At 43.9% G+C, this 24,059-nt stretch overlaps 1 protein-coding gene across 17 annotated transcripts in view; it reads right to left on the reverse strand.

Moving 5' to 3' along the window:
• The window catches only part of ppp1r13ba (protein phosphatase 1, regulatory subunit 13Ba), a 49,803-nt gene that overhangs the window by 13,710 nt on the left and 12,034 nt on the right, over nucleotides 1-24,059 (reverse strand). For 8 of the 17 annotated variants that reach the window (XM_031580449.1, XM_031580448.2, XM_031580454.2 and 5 more), the window contains exons 3-8: nucleotides 22,371-22,490; nucleotides 18,583-18,656; nucleotides 5,527-5,628; nucleotides 2,222-2,242; nucleotides 1,584-1,758; nucleotides 220-416 (exon numbers count right to left, since the gene is read on the reverse strand). In XM_031580449.1, the coding sequence (XP_031436309.1) occupies nucleotides 220-416; nucleotides 1,584-1,758; nucleotides 2,222-2,242; nucleotides 5,527-5,628; nucleotides 18,583-18,656; nucleotides 22,371-22,490 (689 nt within the window). Of the gene's footprint in view, nucleotides 1-219; nucleotides 417-1,583; nucleotides 1,759-2,221; nucleotides 2,243-5,526; nucleotides 5,629-10,419; nucleotides 14,024-16,831; nucleotides 18,114-18,582; nucleotides 18,657-19,332; nucleotides 19,504-22,370; nucleotides 22,491-24,059 lie in introns of those variants that run through there. The other 9 variants (XM_012826866.3, XM_012826863.3, XM_012826865.3 and 6 more) reach the window with 6 other exon arrangements.

The raw sequence follows: 24,059 nt of genomic DNA on the forward strand, positions 1-24,059 counted from the left end.
ACTAGTATTTCATTTATTCATGTATACTTAGTTATACTTATTTATTTATGTTATTTATGTATCAAATGTGTAAAAAAAATGCTGCACTGCAGTTCCTGATAGAGATTTCAGTGATGGTTTAACAAACTAAGTCGTTAGTCTCTTAGACGTCACTCATCAATGAATAGTAAGTGTAGGTATAATGTTATGTCACATATACAAAGCATATATTGTGTATACCTGCAGCTCCTGGTAGAGTTTACGGAGCTCCAGCGCGGCAGCCCCACTGATGGGCCCTCCGAGCGGCTGCAGGCCGTTGAGGCGACCTCTCCGCAGGTCGTCCAGCTGCTGGGTGAGCTGGTCCACCTTCAGCACAGCCGACTGCAGCTCAACCTGCTTCTCCTGGAACAGGCTGCTCACGTGCTCGATCTCCGCTGCTGAGGCGACACACAAGACCAACACTTGCCGAATATGTAAGGCTGAGGAGTGGTTGTGGATGTATTTGAGCGTGTGTGTATGTGTGTGTGTGTGTGTGTGTGTGTGTGTGTGTGTTTTGTGGTTGTGGTGGTTTCCTGCTAAAAGCTCTGCGACCTCGTGAGAGTGAGAGAGTGTGATGATGGAAAAAGGCTTTATGTGTCCCTGCAGACAGATGCTATCTTTTCATTTCCCTCTCTCAGACTTTCTCTCTCCCTCACTCGCTCTCTCTCCCTCGCTCTTTCTTCCTCGCTGTCTCTCCCTCGCTCTTTCTCTCTCTCTCTCTAAATCTTTCTCAATCACTCACTCACTCCCGCCCTCTCTCTCTTTCTAAATCATTCACTCTCTCTCTCTCTCTCCCTCTCCACTGAGTCATGACCAAAAATTGACACAGACTAAAGCGAAGGCCAAACACGCCAGCCGTGACATCCTCAGAATTTCACTCCGTCCAAGGCCACGGAGGGTAACGCTAACGCCTCCCAGCTGTTCCCTCCTGCCGCCACACCCTCAGCTCCAAACATCCAAAATGGCCGCCACCCAGCGACTGGGACTCCACAGCAGCAGCTGACTGAGCACTTCACGCAGTGAACAAAGACGGCAGTGACTTTGCAACCAGCTGCGTGTGGACGTCAAAACACACCAATATAGCCACACACATGTAGAAGCAAAAAACAGATTGGGTGGCTGATGAGGAAAGACTCCCCAAAAAGTTTTTGCAGAAAGTACAGGCATAACTTGAATTGGAACCAGATGGGCTGCTTTTGGAAACACAATATCTGGTTTGCAATGAAATCTCATGATCCTACATTCCAGAAGAATGTCTATCTAACAAATAAGTGCTGCACATTCCAAACAAATAAGTGCTGCACATGTATCTTCCCTCAAGTTATTTTTAGTGTTAAAGATTCCAAACAGATATCTGAGCCAAAGTATTCTACTCTAAAGGAAGCACTTCTCTCTTAACTGTGAAGGTGAAGGAAGCTACACATGGAAGCTACACATGCTGTTGTACACACATATGTAGACATAAACATACTATATAAAAAAAATATGTCATTATGAGGCAGTATGTAAACAGTATGAGAAGGTGCTTGTGTCTGAGCCCTACTACAGTGTCATAGAGCACGTACACAGGTTGCCATTGATGATCTTGCTGTAGTCCACCTGGCCCCTCATGGCGCGGACCTTCTTCAGCTTGGCCTCCTGGCTGTCCACGCGTTCCTTCAGCCTCTGCAGCTTCTCCGCCTCAGGCACAGACTGGCCCGGCCTCCCGTCCTGATGCTTCAGATAACGCAGACGCTGCTCCTGCAGAGGGAGAGGGCATGGGAGGGAGGAGGAGGAGGAGGAGGAGGAGGAGAGAGAGAGAGAGAGAGAGAAAGAGATGGAGAGACACAAAGAGTGATAGAGGTAGTAAGGGGAAACAGATTGAGGTAGAGGAGAGAAAACGATGAAGGGGAGAAAGAAGGAAAGGAAAGGAGGAGGGGGACAGGTGTGGGCGAGAGAGAGGAGAGAGAGGGATGCAAATCACATTGGAGAGGAGAAGAGAGGAGAGAGAGGAGAGAGGGATAGAGAGGGGGAAACGGTAAATTACAGATGGCCAGGGAGAAAAACAATCACAGGCAGCAGGCCCATGCAAGGTTGGGAGGCACTCTTGTGAACATGCGCTTGGGACATATGCACATGAACACAAGTTCACACACACACACACACACACACACACATACATACATACATACACACACAGTACAAGGCAAAACACACAACACACCTCAGAACGCACAGTGGAAAGCTATGAGAGAATACAGGATCAGGGAACAAAGAAAAGGTAGAACAAAAAGGTAGAGAAAAAGAAAATGGCCAAACCAGAAGACAAAATATAAGAGAGAGGTAAATGGCTGGCCTATACCACTTGCATATTATTACAACACACTAAAGTGCTTGGACCCCAGCTGACATTATCACCAACATCTGACATTGCAACTTGGATGCTGAAGGCAGGTAGCATATGACCAAAATATCTGTGCATACGGAGCGAAAATCGACCACAGGCTCAAAGTGACCGTGAGCTTTGATGAAAACGACCCCAAAGAATGAAAGAGAAAGACAGGAGACTGTTGCAAACATGTGCTGACTCCTCAGTTCTGGTCAGGCCCAGAATGAGCAAATACAAAGCCAGGCCTGACGGACAGAGAGGGATACAGAGAGAGAGAGCGATAGAGAGAGAGATAGAGAGGGAGAGCGAGATAGAGAGAGAGAGAAAGAGAGAGAGAGAGAGGGACACAGAATGTTGACTCATCAGAATGCTGTGTTAAGTCAAAGAACAAAACGACGCCTTTACTGCAAGGCTAAGCTAACAATGCGGCGCACAGATTCTGACACAATCATACATCACACATGAATACAAATATCACTGAATACTGCAGAATCCACACAAAGAAAAGCAAAAAAAGAAACTTGTTTCCTCCATACTGACCTCAGGTAAAATGTTATGGTGTGTTGATTTAAAAAAAAAAAATTGCAATAAATTATATATTTAGAATTACCTTAAAAGACACCAACTTTTGTATAGATGCAGGTCAAGGTGATTCAGAAATTAAGAAAAAAAGTCAAGACTTGGTTCCAGTTGTACCAAAACAACCTGACAGCAAAATGTCCCAACCCAAGCTGTTCTCATAATTCCAGTATGTTACAGCTCTATTTCCCGGGAAAATTAGAGTTTCAGCATAGAGACAAGCATCTTTGCTCCACCCTCTCATCCTCCTATGATTCTGTTGTCCCACACACTAACACACACAAACACACACACACACACACACACACACACACACCGCCCCTCACGTACTGGCCTTTATGACCAGCCCTTTCCTACCAGCTGCAGCCCATTGCTGATCTCATTTCCTGTGTCCGTCGAATCACTTCCTGTTGTTCTTAGGAAAAGAGCTCCATGTTCCTGGCACCCTATCCCTCTCGCTCTGATTTCAGCGCTCTATCTACACCAAAAACGACTATCAACTATCACACACTGAACCTTAGGCTGAGTAAACTGTTACCTCATGAACTATCGTCATAAAGGGAGTGTTAGTCCGTGTTTGTTGTGGTTGACGTAAACCATCACACAGTGAACTTAAGGCTGAACTGGCTCCCAAATGATGAAGTGTAAGACAAAGATCTGAACATTGTGTCTACTGGTAACTACATAGAGGAACAATGGTTATTCATGGGACTGTTTGTCTCTGTAGAGGGCCCCTGTAGGGGTCTTTGTTTTTTGTGGAACGATAGATGACTAGTTCAATTAAAGGTAAGACTTTTTGAAGTCTAAATGGGTTCCTTCAGAACTAAACAGCATTTTTCAAAAGAAAAAGGTAATTTAGAGCACCGGCAGTATCCAGGAAATGAAAATTAAATGTCACAACTGGAACCAAGTCTTGACTTTTTTTTCTGGACCTCATAACAACCTCTTTACTACCTCCTTCCTCCGTTACCCTTTTAACACGCTCTTAAAGTAACAACTCATATCAACGGACATTCTACACACCATCTTGTCATCACACACAATTCAACTATGAACTTAAAGGTGCAGTCCGTGATTCTAATCACTGTCAAATTCAGTGAATTGCTCCTCACAGTCCTCTAGCTGCCTGTTCAGTACTTGCACTCAAATAAACTCTGATGTTCGGAAACATAGTGGCTGTGAGCGAACCATAGACTGTACCAGCCAATCAACAGAGCACTACAGGACCACAAAAGGGAGGGGTGTCATTTGATAGGCTGCTGAGCTAAAAAATATCAACAACCTTTCACAAAACTGAAAACAATTGTGGACTGCATCTTTAATTCCAAATTATTTTATTCATTATTGGTTAGTCAAAATAGGATTTTAGGGCAGGGTGTGAGGAATATTCAAAGTCCACATAGTAAACCTTGTATGAATCAGTGTATAAGTGTGTGACCTTTGGCCCAGTAAAGAACCTTGTAGTGGACATGCTGCAGCTCTGTCTATTAGTGTGTAAGAGCCATCTCGTCACCTCTGACCACATAAATGAGGCCACATGGTCACGGTCTCCTGAGCTCTGTACATCAGTGTGATGAAAGGTCAGCTAACGGTTTTCATTTTCCCCTTGGCATTCACAAACAAACACACACACACACACACACACACACACACACACACACACACACACACACACACACACACACACACACACACACACATATATGTGAGCTGACATGTATAAATCCTAAATGCCCCTAGGAATATGTAGTGAATTCCATCAGCTAACACATGACCGTCACCACACACCAGAGCGTTTATATGTTTACATGTGTCACATGTCCGTCACTCCACACACACACACACACACACACACATACACACACACAAACACACACACACACACACACACACACATGCACAATCAAACTATAGTGGCCCTGCAAGCTGTGGCCATGGTCGATATGACATGTAAGAGTGATTTATTAAGCAAGCCTGGAGTGCATCCGGCTCAAAATGGCTTCACTAGCAAAAGCACTCATCAACAAACAAAGCTCCAGTGGTCCAAATAGTCAAGTGTTTGAGATCTCAACAGGCCACGCGGCCAAGACTGGGGCACGTGTCTGAACATCATCTGAACAGGCAGGGAGTCTAAACGTCTAAATGTCTTTGGATCATTTTAAAAATGGATTAAGGTCATTTAATGAGGGTTTGGTGGAAGGGTGGCTTATTAAGTTGTGTATCATGACTTTTTGTGTTGTGATACATATGTATTGTGAGTATCCTAGTATATGGATACGTTGTAAATTGTACATTATTAGGTGAATATAAGTCCTCGATTCTTTGATTTAATTATGGTTTTGCCTTGTGTGTTAATGTTCAACCTTTTTAAGGCAAGTGGTTTAAAAAAATGTCACAATAGACTCTAGAATGGCAATTATATTGAAGAGTCGTGATCTTAAGGAGATCAGGCACGAAGTAGGGAGCACTTTTTAATCAGAAAGTGTTCGTGTAATCTGATAATCTGAGAACAAAGAGCTTTAAAAGTGAGCCAATGATGAAAAGTAATAAGTCAGGTTTACTTTGGCGACGAGCATCTGTTGCTGGGCCTCGATCTGCTGCTGCTGACGTGAAGCCATCTCTTGCAGCTCCGACAGGGTGAGCTCCACTCGAGAGTTCCCCACCTGCACAGTACACATCAGTTAGGCTCAAACAGGCATACATACGAATACATACACACACACACACACACACACACACACACACACACACATTTACACACATATACATAACCAAGAACACTTCTTTGCACCACCTCCCCAAATACACACACACACACACACACACACACATTTACACACATATACATAACCAAGAACACTTATTTGCACCACCTCCCCAAATACACACACACACACACACACAAATGCACACATTCACATTCACATTCTCAGACTCAAAATCATACAGCACACACAGCCGACACACACCTGTCATCTGTCAACAGGCCCACTTAGAAGGGGGAGCACGGCAGACACCGTCCCATAAATAATAAATCGCATTAATAATACATGGCCAAACCACAGAACCTGTCATGTCACGAAAAGAGCTATCCTGATGATCAGACGCAATAGCCACAGGAGGCCTCTCCGCAGCGAGCCATAAGTACAGTGGTTAATACCCCCGCTGAGTAAAGACCTATGCTTGAGCCCTGTGAGGGAGAGGCAATGACTAGGCTTCCATGCTGGCAGCCAAGCATAAATACAAGATCCCTTTCCCTTGTTTTACCCCCCCCCCCCACACACACACACACACACACACACACACATACACTGACAAGTTATCTGGCAGCAATGCAAAAATAAAAGGTTTTTTATTTGCCCGCCCTCCCTCCCTCTCTCTTTCTTCACTCTCACACCTCCTCCCTCCCTCCCCCCCCACCACCACACACACAAACACTTAACTAGAGCATAAATATAACTACACCCCCTGCCTTAATCCTGTTAGAGGATCCCTGTTGAGAGCGCCCTATGAAAAAGACATTAAACAAAAAGCATCCTGCATAAACTAAGCCATCATGCAGATAAAAGCCTTTCAAAAAAACAAATAGGGGTACTACCATACACCAAAGAGGGGCCATTCAAAACCCTCACTGGCTCTGTTTCATCAGTCATACCAGAAAGAAGCAGCAACAAAGCCTGATCAACGCACACACACTGACACACTGAGTTCACTGGGGGTGGCCCATACAAAAGCCATGTTTATGAAATCCTGTACCCCCCCCCCCCCCCCCCCCCCCCAAATTGAAACAAAACATCCCAAACTGTACATGGCTGTCAACAACGCGAAACAAAAAGAGCCGCACGCTTGTTTAGAGTGCACTGGCAGAGGGGTCCGACGCTGCCAGTCATCACCAGAGCGGCAGGAAATGCCTGGAGTGGCCAACAGAATGGCCGCCACTGTGTCACGTCCTGTCATTGTGTCCCCCTAACAGACTCACGCCACACACCAGCTACACTCCACTCCTCACACACACACACACACACACACACATATACATATACACACACACACACACACACACACACACACACACACATAGAGAGACATTCTCCCTCTCTCTCTGAAAGAAATTCCTAGAGCCTAGTTAAATCCCTCGTCTTGAGGTGCATCTGCATGTGCTGGAACACTAACCAGCTTCACACAGAAGAAGCCTCCACGCCCTGTTCCTGAGTTATGACCTGGTTTCAGAGAGCACCTCTGTTGGAAAGTAAACCTGAACCTTGTGCCCCTCAAGGCCTGACTCATCCTATAATAGTCTCTTTCTATTTCTGTATTCAGTCTTGACGCCTTCTCTCATTCTTTCTCTCTTTCTTTCTTTCCTTCCCTGCGGGTCAGTGTGACCCGCCTGGCCGTAACCAACGGCAGCATGGGCCTGCTTAAGGGAAAACAGGAAGTCTTCCTCAGCAGGACAGAGGACTCCCGCAGAAGCAGGAAAGGGGGTCAGTCCTGGGGGGTTGCGTAAGTGCAGAGGAGGCGAACACCTGGTGACTCATTTTTTTTGGGGGGGGGGTGGACTGAGCAGTGACACAGAGAGCGGTTCATTCAGCTGCGCAATATGAGACGGCCGCCACTGCAGACCACCATGAGAGACAAGAGGGACCAACCACACTGAAGTCTCTTTCATTCTCGCCTCGTTTTCTGCAGATCAGTTTCTCTATCTCAATTTTCTCCCTGAATCTCAATCGTTTTTTGAGTCTTGTATCCTTCTCACTCACTGTTGCTCTTTCAGAAAGAAACACTCAGAGCAGCCACACCTATCAAAGGTGTGAACGCATTCAAATCATACAGGGCACTTTATACACATACAATTCTTTTTTTGCTGTTAAGCATTTTGAGCTGCATTGTTTTGTATGAAAGATGCTATACAAATAAAGTTTATTATAAAATGGTATTTATGAAAAGATACTTGCTGGGAAAACATGCATGTATCTGCACATAGTCTGAAGGTGGCGCACGCATGATATTTGCAATTGCCAGATTGGCGACACCAGGAACTAATGGTGATGCAAGAAGGTTAAACGATCCGTGTATCACTGCAGTCAGGAATTCTCGTGCAAGTATTGTTAATTGTGTAGGCCTATTCCTGCCTTAACTGAACTGTCAACATAGTTATCATGCCAATTGTATGGGAAGTGACCATCCGGTTGACTTCAAGGTCTATTTAACAGTACTGAGGCCAATATTATAATGCGCTGTCATGTTCTCACAGTGTAATTTGCATAAGTGACTGAACTCGTATTGAAATACAGGCACCAAGAGAGCATGATCATTTTCATCATCAAGAACACTTCCATTAAATCAACACCCAAATGATTTGAGACTCCACCATGACCCTTACAAAAGCTGTAGCACAACGACCTGGATGATTAATTTATTCTTTGTTTAATCAGAGCAGAGCAGATAGCAAGATGGAGGAGCGCGTGATGTCGGTAAGAACACATTGTTTAGCATATTAGTTCTAATTTAACTTTGAACACAGACCCACATAGCAGATGATGCTCTTGATAAACACGCAGGATGCACAGCATGAGAAGTTCAAGTTCATCCATAGGCACACCGTCCGTGGGGAGGTTTACCTGGAAGATGTACACGCTAATCGGACCAATTTTATGGTGTGTCTCAAGCCATATAAGGATCATTTTGGGAGTGGACGTTAAGCGTGTTCATGTGCACATGATTATTCACTGATTTGACTCCCTTTCATATTTATGAAGAGAATGGGAATAGGCGTGTTTGATAACTCTGACAAAAAAAACGAATTTCTTCCAAATCCAAATTATCGGATTTTGCATACACATGGTCCTGCGGCAAATTGTATACACGATAAGTATACGTGTGTGGTAGGGACATGGTTTATGATGAGCAGAGAATATTTTATTCCCCCATATCAGCAAAAAATTGAGTGAGGCTTTCCCATGTAATTAAATGGTCATCATATGGCTCTGGAATTTTAGACAGCCCAATGGAACCAGCAAGTAGGCCTACAGAGGGTTTATCCTTCTGGATATTTTACTTACACTCTTCATCCTCGCTCTTCTCTGACCACACACACCTACACACATACACACACACACACACACACACAGACACACACACACACACACACACACACACACACACACACACAGACACACACACAGACACACACAGACACACACACAGACACACACTCTCACACACACAGACACACACACACACACAGACACACACACAGACACACACACACACAGACACACACACACACACACACACACACACACACTTGGGTAGTGTTGTGGAACATTGGGTCACTCGCTGCCTGCAGCTAATTCTATTTCCGTCTCATCTACTATTGTGATTGTTTCAGGGTTCTTATACGGCTAAAAAATTACGTTTCCTCATAATCCACTTTTACCTCTCTGCTCAGATTAGTCCTGCATCAGGGGAGTGCTCTGGACCTATTCCAGACGAACACAGAAAGGGATCTTTTTTTGGTTGGGGGGAAGATAACTGTGCGGCTTATTTATTGATAAAAGGGCCATATTTCCATCATGCCATGCCATCAGTGGTCAGGGTAACTTCATCTGTTCTGTAATAGACTGAAAAGACTAGAAAGACTTAAATGGAGAGGGCAGAATCTGACCACGGGTAAGGACTGCTCAACCATCATATCCGTTGGGTGTTTTCAGCATCCTCTTAACTGTGGCTACATCTGTACTTAACTGGGATTCCCAATTGCTTAAACAAATTTAGATGGGCATTCTGGTAAATCTGCAAGGTGTGTAAGCATTTCAAAAGCATTACATGCATTATAGACAAATTATATCAAATTGCCTACATGCACACAAATACACAGATACACACACTCAGAGATCCATACAGAAAGACATAATGAAGCTCTGTGAAGATGGAGCTACCTCTCCTTACGCAGAGATCTACCAACCCGAGGATGAGTCAGACAGCCCAGAGTGAGATACAGATGTGTAACCCCCCCCTACACACACACACACCCACACACACACACACACACACACACACACACACACACACACACACACACACACACACACACACACACAGATATTCCCTTCAAATCCGTGACACAACAGATGATGAGAGGACTAAATATCTCCATGCATAATGAGATTATTAGACCCACCTGTTAAACTCATAGCCTATTAGCCAAACTGTCAGGGTAACACATATGGTTATCAACACTAACATTGACTTTTACATCTGATTGACATGTCAGGCCAGTCACAATCTCTTGGCACTTTATCTGTAGTAGCAATCAAACAAACAGTTTTAACAAACACATCTACCATTCATACACGAATATGTTGTAGATTCAGCGTCCCATGCAATAGCAGCCTGTAATACGGCAGCATGCTGAAGTCATGAGTGTGTAATTTTATTTAAAAGGTCCGGGTTACCTGGTGCGAATCCCAGGTGATTCTGCATGACCGGACTTTAATTTTGCTGCATTGTCCTTCAGCTGTGAATTCCTGCACAGCCTCGACATGATTCCATTCCATTTTCTTTACTATCAAAAACCCTTTCGTCCGTCTCACTCAGAAAACATCGCCACAATGCGTTTTTAAACGATTGGTTTAAGCACTTTCACTCTCGCCGCCCAATGGGATTGTCCGTCCTGCTGTAGTTTGCAGACCGCAGTTTGTTATTCCTCCGAGTCCCGCAAGAAGCTTATGAGCATCGAGAGGACCTGCCAGACTTTAACAGCGATACATCAGAGAGTCACGTAAAATGTATAAATGCCGGTCATTTTCGAGGGAATTATTCTGAAACTATGCTCAAATCGAAGGTTTTAGAAGCGCCCATTTAGCCGTATTCACTCGAGTAAGAAGCGATTTGCGCTTCCAGAAAAAAATAACATCCTTTATCATGGGACCTTATCGTGTATCCTTCATGTCGGTATTTAACTTCGCAACTGCGTAAGTTCTTTTCCCCTGAGTGGTTTTGTCTGAATTTTGACGTGCCAGCAGTTCTTTACCCCTACTCATTCTCTCTGTCTCTCTCCCTCCCTCCCTCACTGCCAGTGCTGGAGCAGGACTGCAGCACACATCCCCTCCCACCCCGGTGTCTCTCTGTCGGCCCGTCAGCGCTGCGCCACAGCTGTCCCACGGACAGGTAGCCTACAGCGGACACTAGAGACGCAGGGTTGTTCACAGTTTACGATTATTCATCATTTTTCATTCACTGTCTATTGAGGAAAGGGTGATTATAATCTGAAATATAAAAGCTGTTTCGGATAGTTTTTCAGTGGTGTAGTGTACCACATTGTTTCCACGTTTAACGGTTAACAAGGTATACGTAGGCTAGACATGACACTGTAATGCCTGGCGTTGCATATTTCCACCGGACTGAATCTCTGTACACCTCTCAAAGAGCACCTTTTGTAGTCGATTCACATGTCTCTTTAAATGAAACACATCGATTATCATTTCAACTGAAGTAAAGAGACAATTACATTAAATATTGATTAACAGCACACTTGCAGTCTTCTCTTCGGCTAAAAATTAAAACCTCAAAAACATTTGATGTTTACTCTTAATATTATGGCAGACTTTCATCTCACAGTCATCATATGAAACTCAGCGAGCACTATCATATGAGAAATCACTTAATACACTGCCCTTTCCATACGCCCTTTTTCCTCATCCGAGATGAAAGGCCTGACAGTTTTGTCGGCTCCCAAATGCTTGTGGGCGTTTGATGAGCATGAGGGAGTCCACGCGCCTGTCCACTCGATCATTACTGCCATGATGTTGAGGCGATGTTTTTGCCTGCGCGGGAATTTCATGGCTGACATCATAGACTTAAGTCCCCTGACTACAATTAGTCATCCTTGACATATCCAGTCAGATAGCTCAAAGACACCAACTGTCCACCACTACACGTTCAGGAATTTCTTAATCTGTTATTTTTCTTTCCAGGAAAAGACTGCATCTGTTCACTACATTGTTCTCTCGCTCTCTCTCTCTCTCTGATCAGCACAATAGCTAATCCCTGTTGGATGGTATACATGTTATGGACCAGCAGCAGTATACCTTAAAAGGAGGACAAGATGACCTTGGGTCAACCATTTAAGGCAAGGTGTGTGGTCCAATGGATATGATCTAACCTTGAGGTCTCACTGGCCTCATTATTTTTTCCTTAATGTTGACTATACTGAAAGTCTAAGCCTCTCAGGGCACCGGGAGCTCTTGGGTCACTATCTTAAAGAGCAAACAACACAGATGGGATATATAAATGAATCCAGTGCACTCTACCTCGCTGTATAGCTTAGTATGTAGGTCAAGATATGTGATATGATCAAAAGATCATATGGTATTAATTTACTTTAAGCCACCCAGTAAGAGGCCAAATACCAAATATCAGGTTTCCTGCCCTTTTTCTAGTTGTCTGTGGTTTTATTCAAATGTAAATAAAATGCTTGCTATTTTTATATGCATAGACACCTAACTCTTCTCAAACTGAATTTGTTAGGATATTGAAACACAAACTGGTTTTCCTTCAGAGGGTGCGAAATTAATGAAATATAATAGTTCTGCCCCCATTAAGCTAATACTCACAGGAATGTAAGGAGGCGGAGGCCAGTGCAGAAATCGAGAGGCCGGCAGCTCTCCTGTCAAAACACCAGTGGGGTTATTAGGAGATCGGCCGCAGGGAGGGAGGGAGCGAGGTGAGAGACAGAGTGAGAGGGCTAGCGGGAATGCTAGCACCGCCATGTCACACATGAAGATTATCATGAAGCCCAAAGGCCCCTTCCTCCTCCTCCTCCATGTCCAACACTGCCACCCTCTTTGGAAAAATAGGCGGCTCAGAAATCTCCATCACTTTCCAACAACACGGCCTTCGACCTCCCAGACTTGTTTCAGGGCCCACTCCCGGCCCCAGCTGTTCAGGTTGCTTAAACACTCGCAGTTGTGTAAACAGCTCGATAAAGCATCCACTAACTCTGCTAAGAAAGGCCTAGCCGATCGCTCGGCACAATGACAGATGTGTTTGGAGAAGGCATAATTCCTCCACGCCCACGGCCAGATAAATAGGAGTGGTATGTGTGTGTGACAGGGGAGGGGGAGGGGTGGTGGGGGGTGGCATGTGTCATCGAGTATGAGCATGAGCCAAGTCTTATGACTAAGGACACGGCGACAGACGTCCGTTAACGTTGAAAGGGCACCGGCGACTGTCCCTGGCATTGAGGTGGGATCACTGCTGGACGAGAAAATAACACAGAGGACTCATAATATTGTGTGGCATGTCTGGAGTGAGGCATAGGCTGGCTTTGGGGTGGTGTCTGAGCCTCTGTGCTTGGATTCAGATCCATAAGAGCGGTTATGGGGGATTGCACTGAACCACTAGAATCAGTATAATGGCTAAGACTCCTCTCACAAGATAGAATTAAAAAGCAAAGCCTTTTGACCCCGGTTAACCTCTATGAGTCTGTCCGAAATGGAAACAATTCTGCCTTGTATGACAGCATTTGGTGGCAGGAAGGCATCGAGGCATGTCCGAATTCAATATTTGTATACAATTCTGCCTTCTAAGACACCTTTGTTTAGCTGAATTTTTTCATGCATCCTTTACTGTCTTCAAATCACACAATTCTATTTGAATTATTACGTCAGTTGTCGGTATCTTGGCAACGGTGTTCTGCGTTGTTACCTTGTAACAAACCAAGTTTGTAGTAGGTACCATGGTGTCTGCTATGGCAACTGACTCGGACTCGTTAGACAGCTGAAGGCAGCAAGGTGGCAGGCAGCTGCATTCGGTTTTGGACATACCCAATGTGTGAGGTGAAGTCATTTTGAAAAACTGCAGTTGGAGAGTCAAGCCACTTAAAACACACATCTACATGGGGCACGTTACACACATGAAAAAAAGGAAAATAATGGCATTCTCAATACTATCTAACAAAAAACATCCAAAACAATAAACTGAGCTTGTTAAATCATCCATCATACTAAATAGCCATCATACTAAATACAGAGGGGAAAATAAGTATTTGAACCCCTGCCGATTTCGCAAGTTTGGCCACTTGCAAAGAAATGTGTGATCTATAATTGTAATGGTAGGTGTATTTTAACAGTGAGAAATAGAATATCAACAAACAAATCCATAAAACTGCATTTTATAACATTTATGACTTTATTTGTATTTGATGCAGAAAATAAGTATTTGAACCCCCAAGCAAACAGCAAGAATTCTGGCTCCCAATGACCAGTTATGTGCCCAAGAAGCACACAGATTAGTCCTCATTAGGCCTAACAAGGTACACCTGATCTCAACTGGTGACATGTATAAAAGAAACCTGTCCAAAGAATCATACTTCACACCTTCAACCTCACCACCATGGGCAAGACCAAAGAGTTGACCAAGGACGTCAGAGATAAGATTGTAGACCTGCACAAGGCTGGAATGGGTTACAAAACCATCGCCAAGCAGCTTGGTGAGAAGCAGACAACTATTGGTGCGATTATTCGTAAATGGAAGCAACACCAAACAACTGTCAATCGCTCTAGGTCTGGGGCTCCATGCAAGATATCCCCTCGTGCGGTATCGGTGATCATCCGAAAGGTGCAGAATAACCCCAGAACTAGACAGGGGGAGCTTGTGAATGATCTCAAGGCAGCTGGGACCACAGTCACCAAGAAAACCATTGGCAACACACTACGCCGTAATGGTTTGAAGTACTGCAGCACTCGCAAGGCTCAAGGAAGCACATGTACAGGGCCGTCTGAAGTTTGCCAATGAACACTTAAATGATTCTAAGGAGGATTGGGAGACAGGATGTGGTCAGATGAGACCAAAATCAAGCTCTTTGGCATCAACTCGACTTGCCGCGTTTGGAGGGAGAAGAATGCTGAATATGACACCATCCCCATCGTCAAGCATGGAGGTGGAAACATTATGCTTTGGGGCTGTTTCTCTGCCAAGGGTACTCCACTGCATCGAGGGGACTATGGATGGGGCCATGTAACTTGGAATATTGGGCTTGAACCTCATTCCCTCATTCCCCCCCATTGAAAACGCAACCTTAAGGATTTGGAGAGAATCTGCAAAGAGGAGTGGACCAAAATCCCTCCTGAGATGTGTGTAAACCAGGTGACCAACTACAAGAAAAGTCTGACGTCTGTGCTTGCCAACAAGGGTTATTCCACCAAGTACTAATTCATGTTTTGCTAGGGGTTCAAATACTTATTTTCTGCATCAAATGCAAATTAAGTCATAAATGTTATAAAATGCAGTTTTCTGGATTTATTTGTTGATATTCTGTTTCTCACTGTTAAAATACACCTACTATTACAATTATAGATCACACATTTCTTTGCAAGTGGTCAAACTTGCAAAATCGGCAGGGGTTCAAATACTTATTTTCCCCACTGTATATCATCAGGCCATCTACACAATACCAATATTATAGCACTGCAGGTGGTGACCCCCATGCTCCTGTTGTTGGACCACACTCAAAGTAAGTTGTGGGAGGATGTTTTTAAACAGTTCCATGTGTGTTCAAAATAGAAGCGTGAGACACTCCCTTCAAAAGGAAGAAAAACATCTGGGAACAGGTGCACCCTGAGGCTTTAAAGGGTGCGGTTAATCAGTTCTGGATGCCGGGAAGTTTCCAAGATGGCCGATGGTTCAACTAACGGTAATGCCAGCAAAAGCTATAACCAGTCACACGACCACCTGTTCGCTCATTTGACGTATTCAATATATTCATATTTCATATTCAAAGGTGAAAAAGGCCGTGGCAATGACTGGAGTAGGTCTGGCGGCTATAACAGATCCTGCTTGTTCTCTGAGGGATTACAGTGAGAACCCTGACAGCACAAGAATGTGAGGAATCGTGTGAAACGACAGATGAGTGCTGAGGAAAAAGACAAAGGGGATGGAACGCGACGCCACTCCACAACAAGACAGATGACAAGTGAGAGGAAGGTTAGAGGGTGACCGAGTGAGGGAGGGAGAGAGGGGCCGTGGCAGAAAGAAGCGAGGGATGAGATGTGAAGGTGTGATAGAGTGAGGCAATATTTCTCTGCCAAAAGAGGATATGGGTGCTCCGGAGAGATGGAGAGACAGACAGAACAAGGGTGGGAGAAAGAGAGAGAGAGAGAGAAAGAGAGAGGTGTCTCATCTTTCCTCTCTCCATCCCCTTGTCTTCTTTCTGAATTCTGTGAAAGACAGCTGTGAGTCGTAACGGGAGGGCCCAGACTGCAGAGGCTTTGTGTGGTACTGTACCAAGACCACACTCAACTACTTACGCCACTGACACTAATACTTTTAAATCTAAAGCTGCCTCTCAAAATTCTCCACGGCACACTTCGGTCCCTCGACAGGACCACATGCAGTGATTTCAAAATAGAAATAAAATAGGTCATATTCCTATGATGTCTTTGAAGTCTGAGTAAACATTGTGGTCACAACGGAATTGTACTAATCACTAAGATCAGTCACGCTGAGCAAACATGAATGTATCAAGCACAGTTGCTAAAGTCAGAGAATTACCTTACATGGAGAATAGGTGGGCTTGAAGCACTCAAAACATTTTAATTTATTAATTTAACAGATACTTTTATATGAAGTGACTTACAGTAAAGTACGAACACACGTGTGCCCCCTGGGCACTGAACCCATGACCTTGGTGTCATTAACAAAAAACAAACCAAAACAAACCAATTAAAAAACAAATCAACCCGATTCAAAACAAATCAAAATCAAGCCGGCATAAAAACAAAAGTCTGACCAGTCGCTAACCATCAACACAAGGCAAATGCCACTTCCAGAACAGGTGTATAATGCTACTGTAGTATACCTACATACCCTCTTAGACGCAGTATTTCCAGTGATGGCTATTTGGGAGTTGCAGTTGCTCTCGTATTAGTGAGGATGAATTATGGACACCCCAGGAGAAGTTGTGGTGTGTGTGAGAAGTGTACAAAGGTCTTAAATAGCTTGGAGTTGTGAGGGAAAGCATTAATAAAATGTTGGAACTAAACCAAAACTATGAATACCCCCCAGTATCAGGGTCCCTAGATAACAGCTATGTGGTGTGGATTTGGTCTGGAGTGTTTGCCACTGAGATAGTTCCAGACTAGGTGAAAGTGTGGCTAAGTGTCTGGCCAGCCCCAGGCCAAGAAAACACCGCGATGAATCCTTTTAAGAGCGTTCTGTCATGACGCGAGAATAATCCCGCATAGAGCAGAGACATCCCAGCTATACTGGGATTGGAAGGAAAGTTAAGGTCACCCCTAATAGATTTGATATTCATAGCCCTAAAATAGCAGCAGCAATTGACAGCATTGCTTTCTATGGAGTGAAGTCCAAATCTGATGCACTAAAAGGGGAATCAAATGTGAAAAACGACAACTAATAATGATAAACAGACAATCATATAATTTGCAGCATAAAAATAAAACATTAGCCATTGTTAGATTAGCCACTCTCTATCCTGTACATTCTGTTGATGTGATTACTGAGAATTAATTCGGTATATTCTTACCTAGTTACCCAGATCCTAAAATATCCATGATTACAGCAAGCAACCAAAACACATAACACTGTAGGAGGAAAATATTCAAATTACACGATCATCTATGGTGAACACTCAATATGTTCTTAGTCCAAACAGATAGCGACTAAAAACAAACCTAGAACAAAGGACATTAAGCCAAAAAACTAAACCATAAAATCCCATATAAATCTCTACACCCTGTGAACACCAAATCTGGACACAGGCGTGGTCAAGGCCGTCCTCCTTTCACAACTCTGGGGCGACTTGTAATCAGTCTTGTCACTAAGTCTGTGTGTAATCCTCTCGTTAGTGCACCACAAACAACAAACACACACACTCAGCCAAAACAGGGGGCGAGTGCAACTGACTTACAAGAGTCTGACTTACAATCCCCCGCCCCCACACACACACACACACACACACACAAACAAGTACAGATGAGGAAGCCTCAACACTCACGTACAACTCACACACACTCCCCTGCAGCATAACGCTGAAAATCAAGACACCCTTAGGAGAAAACCTGGCACTGAGCTCTCTGGTGCAGTATGTGTGTGTTTCTGTGTATGTGTATGTGTGTGTGTGTGTGTGTGTGTGTGTGTGTGTGTTTGTGCTTGTGTGTGTGTGTGTGTGTGTGTGTGTTTGTGCTTGTGTGTGGATGTGTGTGTGTGTGTGTGTGTGTGTGTGTGTGTGTGTGTGTGTGTGTGAAGACAGGAAGCTGCTGACTCCTACCTTGGCCTGTGTTCAGCATTATTTAAGTGATGAGTTATGACCTCACATGTCAGCCTCACATAGCCTAATGATGCTCTGATGATTTATTAAGATAAGCAGGCTTGACTCTGACTAAGATTGACATGTTTCACCATGCACGAAGAACATTAAACTCATTTGTATGCATGCAGCATCTTATACAGCAAGAACGAGAGACAGAGAGGAAAATTTGAGTGCTGGCATGTGTCTATCACTGTCTTCTGCTTCCTCACACACACACACACACACTGCATGTGAATATGTCTATCCGTAGGAACTTGTGTGTGTGTGAGAGAGTTCATACACATACCCCGTTCTCACAGTGGTTGTCAGCTGGGCTCCCCCTTCCCCTTCTGTTGGGCTGTTCCCCTGACTGCTGGCTGCCTGTGAGCCGAAGTAAAGACGAAGAGAGAGAGAGAGAACGAGAGAGAGACAGAGAGAAACAGAGAGAGAGAGAGATTACATCATAATATTACCTCATAGTACCGCAGGTTACTGCAAAGCCATCAGAGTGACACCACGACAACTACAGCACTACCGAGGAGCACAGAGACAGCGCCACATTCATCACTAGACAAAGAGGCCATCATAACAGCCAAAGGAGTGTACAGAGACACAATGCACCATGCAGGGGAAACATCCATCCATTCGATCTGTACAAGGAGAAACATACAGGGTCAAAAAAAGCGGGGGAAAACAGGCTGCAGCACAAATCAGATACAACTCGTTTGGGTTCCCAACTACTGCGCAAGTTGGAAAGAGTACAATCAATAGAAACAGAAAAAAATAACTGCACTTTCTCTCTCTTTCTCTCTCTCTTTGAAAAAAAAACATAGACACACATAGACACACGCACGTGCGTGTGCAAACACACACACACACACACACACACACACACACACACACACAAACACACACACAGGCAGACAGACAGACAGACAGACAGACAGACAGACAGACACACACACACACACACACACACACACACACACACACACACACACACACACAAAAACATACACACACACACACAGAGAAATAAATGAACTGTAATACACACCCCAGGAGTTACAACATACGGCCTCGGTCGCGCGGCGACAGACAAATGTACACCCCGGCACTCAGCAGGCCAGCATTATGCCTGATTACTGATGATAGCTCTGCAGGGGGCAATTAACTTCCGTAGCGTCGTGTCAGTGTGTGTGTGTGTGTGTGTGTGTGTGTGTGTGTGTGTGTGTGTGTGTGTGTGTGCGCGTGCGTTTGTGGGTGTGTGCACATACCTATTTGGTTTTGGTCATGTCTGTCTGCATGTGTATGAACCTACCCTATGTCTGCGTCTATGTGTGTGTGCACTCCTGTTTGTCTGTCAGGATAAGGGGCGTTGTCAAGCCTGCGCCTCAGGTCCCTGGCTTTAAATGAAAAACAGAAAAAAACTGCCTCTCCCCCCAACTGTGCCGTCTATAAATAGATAAGGTTTAATTCCCCTAAATCCTGGTCTGAATCACAATGTGGGTAATCCAGTTAGTCACACTACAAATACGTCGACCTCAATGAGCGACAGGAGCCCACTAATGCATGCAGACCCCTACATGACCACACCGTTAGCGATTAGCACACTGGCTCTGTTACCCCCTATAACATGTAGGGCATTATTTTGGAACAAACAGAGGTAACACCATCTCGAAAAAATAATTGGTTATCTCTGTGAATGTATTTATTTGACCAATGTTTGTATTCAATTATATCATTTATTTATTATATATTTATTTATTACACAGAGTGGGCAGAATTATAATTTGCCCAAGAAAGTCTGTCTGATGATCCATGGGTCACCTTAATGGTATTGCATGCAATTTCATTAGTGAATCAGGGCAATGTGTTCTCATCGACCTAATCTACACACTTACTCACACGCACGCGCACTCTGTCTCACTCACACACACACACACACACACACTCACACACACAAAGACAAAGTAATACCCACCCACTCACTGAGTAAGTCTGTCTCATAAACTTCTCCCTCAGCAAACTCTTTCGTGCAGACACTTCACCCCTCCCCTACACCCAAACACACACACACACACACACACACCCCGGTAGAGCCTTCTGAGACGTCTCAGGTGCAGAGGTCAGAACAGGTCATTGCCGTAGAGACCAATTAGCCACTGAGAGGCGATTAGTTACGTAAGAACCAGAACCCAGCCACAGAGAGCCGAAGGAAAGATGGAGACACAAAGAGAGCCAAAGACACTGGAGAAAGAATAGAGGTTAATAGGAGAGACATAGACAGACAGAGAGATAATGAGAAAAGAAAAAGAGAGAGAGAGTTTGAATGTCAAACAGAGAGAGACTGAAAGGAGGGAAGATCAACTATAAGAGAACTCAGGTGTTTCCACTGTTCAGGTTGTTCCAGTGCTCTACTGTTCAGCCTTTTGTTCTCAAAATGCCTCATTCAGAAGTTTACCAACCAATAAACAAATACAAATAGATATGTACACGGCCATCACTGAACATCACTAAAATTGAGCCCCTATGCACTGCCAGAGGTGATTATCTTTTACATTAATCTCATTGTTTCAATCAGAAAACGTGTTTATGTCATAAATGTAATGTTATGATATCTGTCACATGGGTGGACTAACCCTAATTATTATCTCATTTCGCTAGCCCAGACCCGAGATGTGGTTGCCCAGACCCGAGATGTGGTTGCCCAGTATCAGTATCAGATATAGGTAGATAATAAATGTACCTTAAATCACAATAATGTCTATACATGTGCTTTTACATAGGCTACTGTATGCTACTTCCCATATTTTAGATATTATACACTGACTTATTAAAAAAGCACTGACATTTTAACAAAAATGCTGGCATTCTTACTTTAATATATCACATAGCCATCTAATTTTTCACTTGCATTATGAAAATAATGCTTTTTTCTTATGTTGACATTTCATAATGGATGCCTATCTATAGCCTATATATGCTTAGATGTCATTGTCAATAGGCTATGTTAAGGTAGCAGCTTTCAAAGTAGTGATTTTTAAACATGAAATGAAATAATTTCTCACCATTCAATCGTGGAGATCAGCTATGCATTTTCTGGCATTTGGGCGGAGTCCCGTAAGGTGATATGTTTTATCTTGTGCGAACAAGTTATTATCTTGTGCGAATAAGTTATTATGTTGTGCGAATAAGTTATTATCTTGCAGGAACAAGTTATTATCTTTTGCGCAAAAGATAATTACAACTTCTGCACACTTTTTTTCATCACTTCTTCGTAGAGTGATGAAAAAAAAATGCAGTATTTTAGATTGTTATTGTAGTTGATATTAGCCAAGATTATTAAATAATTTACACCAGTATGTGTAGCACAAGCCCCATCGGTTTTGCTCGCTGTACAGTGTGTGCACCTCCTACTCACATGAGAAAGTATGGGCAGCCCCACTTCATTAATGTAGTCCTCCGTAACTCTAAACATAAACTAACATACATATCCGCAGACACAAGATAAGTTTAAGCCGTTTATTTATACTCATCATTTGGTTATGGTATTAATCCGTTGTCTTTGTCCAGAATCTTCTCATTGGCTGTCTGTGTTTAACATTACTGTAGTACACGTTGCTACAGATTAAAAACTTCTATGTTGCAGCTTGTACTTGACCTTAGTCCCTCTCCAACTTTTTTTTTTTTTTGTATTGGATATTGGCATCGCTGAAAGGATTTGGTGAGAACAGAGGGAACGAGAACAGACATCTGATGGTCTGAGACTGAATTTCCAATCGTAGGAATTTACTAAATCGTCCACTTTTCCACTGGGCAATTAGGAATATAAAACAACTAGCCTAGACTCAAAATGTGCTTCATCCAAGCGATTTGTCCAGCCCTTGTATTTCTGAGTACACTTCTAAGTACACAGAGGAGGCAATGGCTGCTAGAACTCAACATTCTAATCAATTCAAGGATGCATATATAAATAAATATTTCCGTTTTGGAATATGACCATACATTTCAGTACAACTGACATATTCATCAACAATGTCATCCATTTTCTTTGAGGGGAGAGGAGGCAGACATGATGGCTCAGTGACTCACCTGGATCACAGGCCTCGATAGGCAGGTCCTCGTGCCTCAGGTAGAACTTGACTTCGTGTCTGCGCGGACCCCACTTTTGCAGATGGTCGTACATCAGGTGGTCATACGGGATCGCTCTCTCTGCAGAAGGAGGAGAGGATGAAATCAGGATGATCAGTGATAAGGGGCTTTTTCTAGAGAACCAAACTGAAGGGGGGAAGGGGTTGTTATTGCCCGCACTGGAAAGATTATTTACAGGAAATTCTGGGATTGGAGGTACAAGCCTTGCAACTATTTTGGGAGGAACAAATTAAAAGCTGCTCGAAAAGGCCCGACACAATACTGCGGCTCTCTAAGAACTGCAAAGTCCTAAGCCAAACGCAGGCTCTGTTAGGAGTGCAGGGAGGCTTGAAGCTTTTCCTCGCTTCACTGCATCTACACTTTGTATTAAAAGCCCCTCGGCATATTTGATTTCCTTTCAAAGTATCACTAAAACCATGATAGTATAAAACGATCTATGCTGCTACTAATTCAGAGGGAGTAATCCTTAATGTATGGGTGAAATTCAATCATAATCTTCAGTAAAACCAAAACATTCAAATGAATTTACTGTAAATCTAAGTCATGCTGCAATTTAATGAATAGTATTGCACTGAGATCAATATCTCTAAATTTAACTATAGAGGTCAAAATGGGCCATTCTTCTAAGCACGTTCCTAATGAGGGAACAGAGGTGATAAGAGAGGTATCAGTGTTTGCCCTCCAAACAGCTGTAACTTAAACACTGCAACAATGACAACATCAGTCACTGTGACCTTGCTTGCTGCTGCCAGCAGTGCCAAGTGTTGTAATAACGCACCCACATGGGCTGGGAAAACAAAACCCACAGGCGAAAGAGAGAGAGAGAGAGAGAGAGAGAGAGAGAGAGAGAGAGAGAGAGCGAGAGAGAGCAACAAATACAGTGAGAGTGAGAGAGTATGAGAGAACAACAAAGAAAGAGAGAGAGACAGGGAGGGAGGGAGCGAGCGAGAAAGAGAGAGAGAGAAAGAACAGAAAAGGGCTCGAGACATCCTGACCCACTTTGTGACACCCACTGTCTGGGACACGAGGGGACAAGGAGGCCATTGTTGTGTTGTCGGGCATCAGCCTGGATTGGACTGGGAGTGCTGGAACCAGCAACAACACAGAGCCATTCAGAGCCATTAGTGAGGACAGAGAGCTAAGCTACACCAGTCACTCGTGGACATGGTACATGTTTAATTACTTTGGAGGATATAAATAAGCTAAACTTATGCAAAGTAATGGGGGAAAGTGCAAGCATGACTTGCCTTGATTAGAATCCATGACCAGGCATTACTGCCTTAACTGTCTTTACTACCAAGCTCTCCTAACTGAAGTATGATTAGGGTCCAACTGCCCTTTTTTCCTTCCCATCCCAGCCCCATTGACCTTCTGACCAAATCTGTCCTATAAAGACCCCATACATTTCTATGTGCCTCTAAGGGAACAAAAACCTAGAGAATGAACTGTTCCCAGTGCATCCTGGAAGGGGGAACTACGAGTCGCCCCCAACTGCCCCACATATATGCTGCCCCATACATGGTTCCCATACATTTACATACAGCACAATGGCCCACTTACACTGTTTTGATATGGTGCAGAGATGATACTGCAGTGAGAGGTTGTGAGAAAATTATCCGCTTCATTTCA

The sequence above is a fragment of the Clupea harengus genome, chromosome 14 (assembly GCF_900700415.2).
Source record: "Clupea harengus chromosome 14, Ch_v2.0.2, whole genome shotgun sequence".
NCBI lineage: Eukaryota > Metazoa > Chordata > Actinopteri > Clupeiformes > Clupeidae > Clupea > Clupea harengus.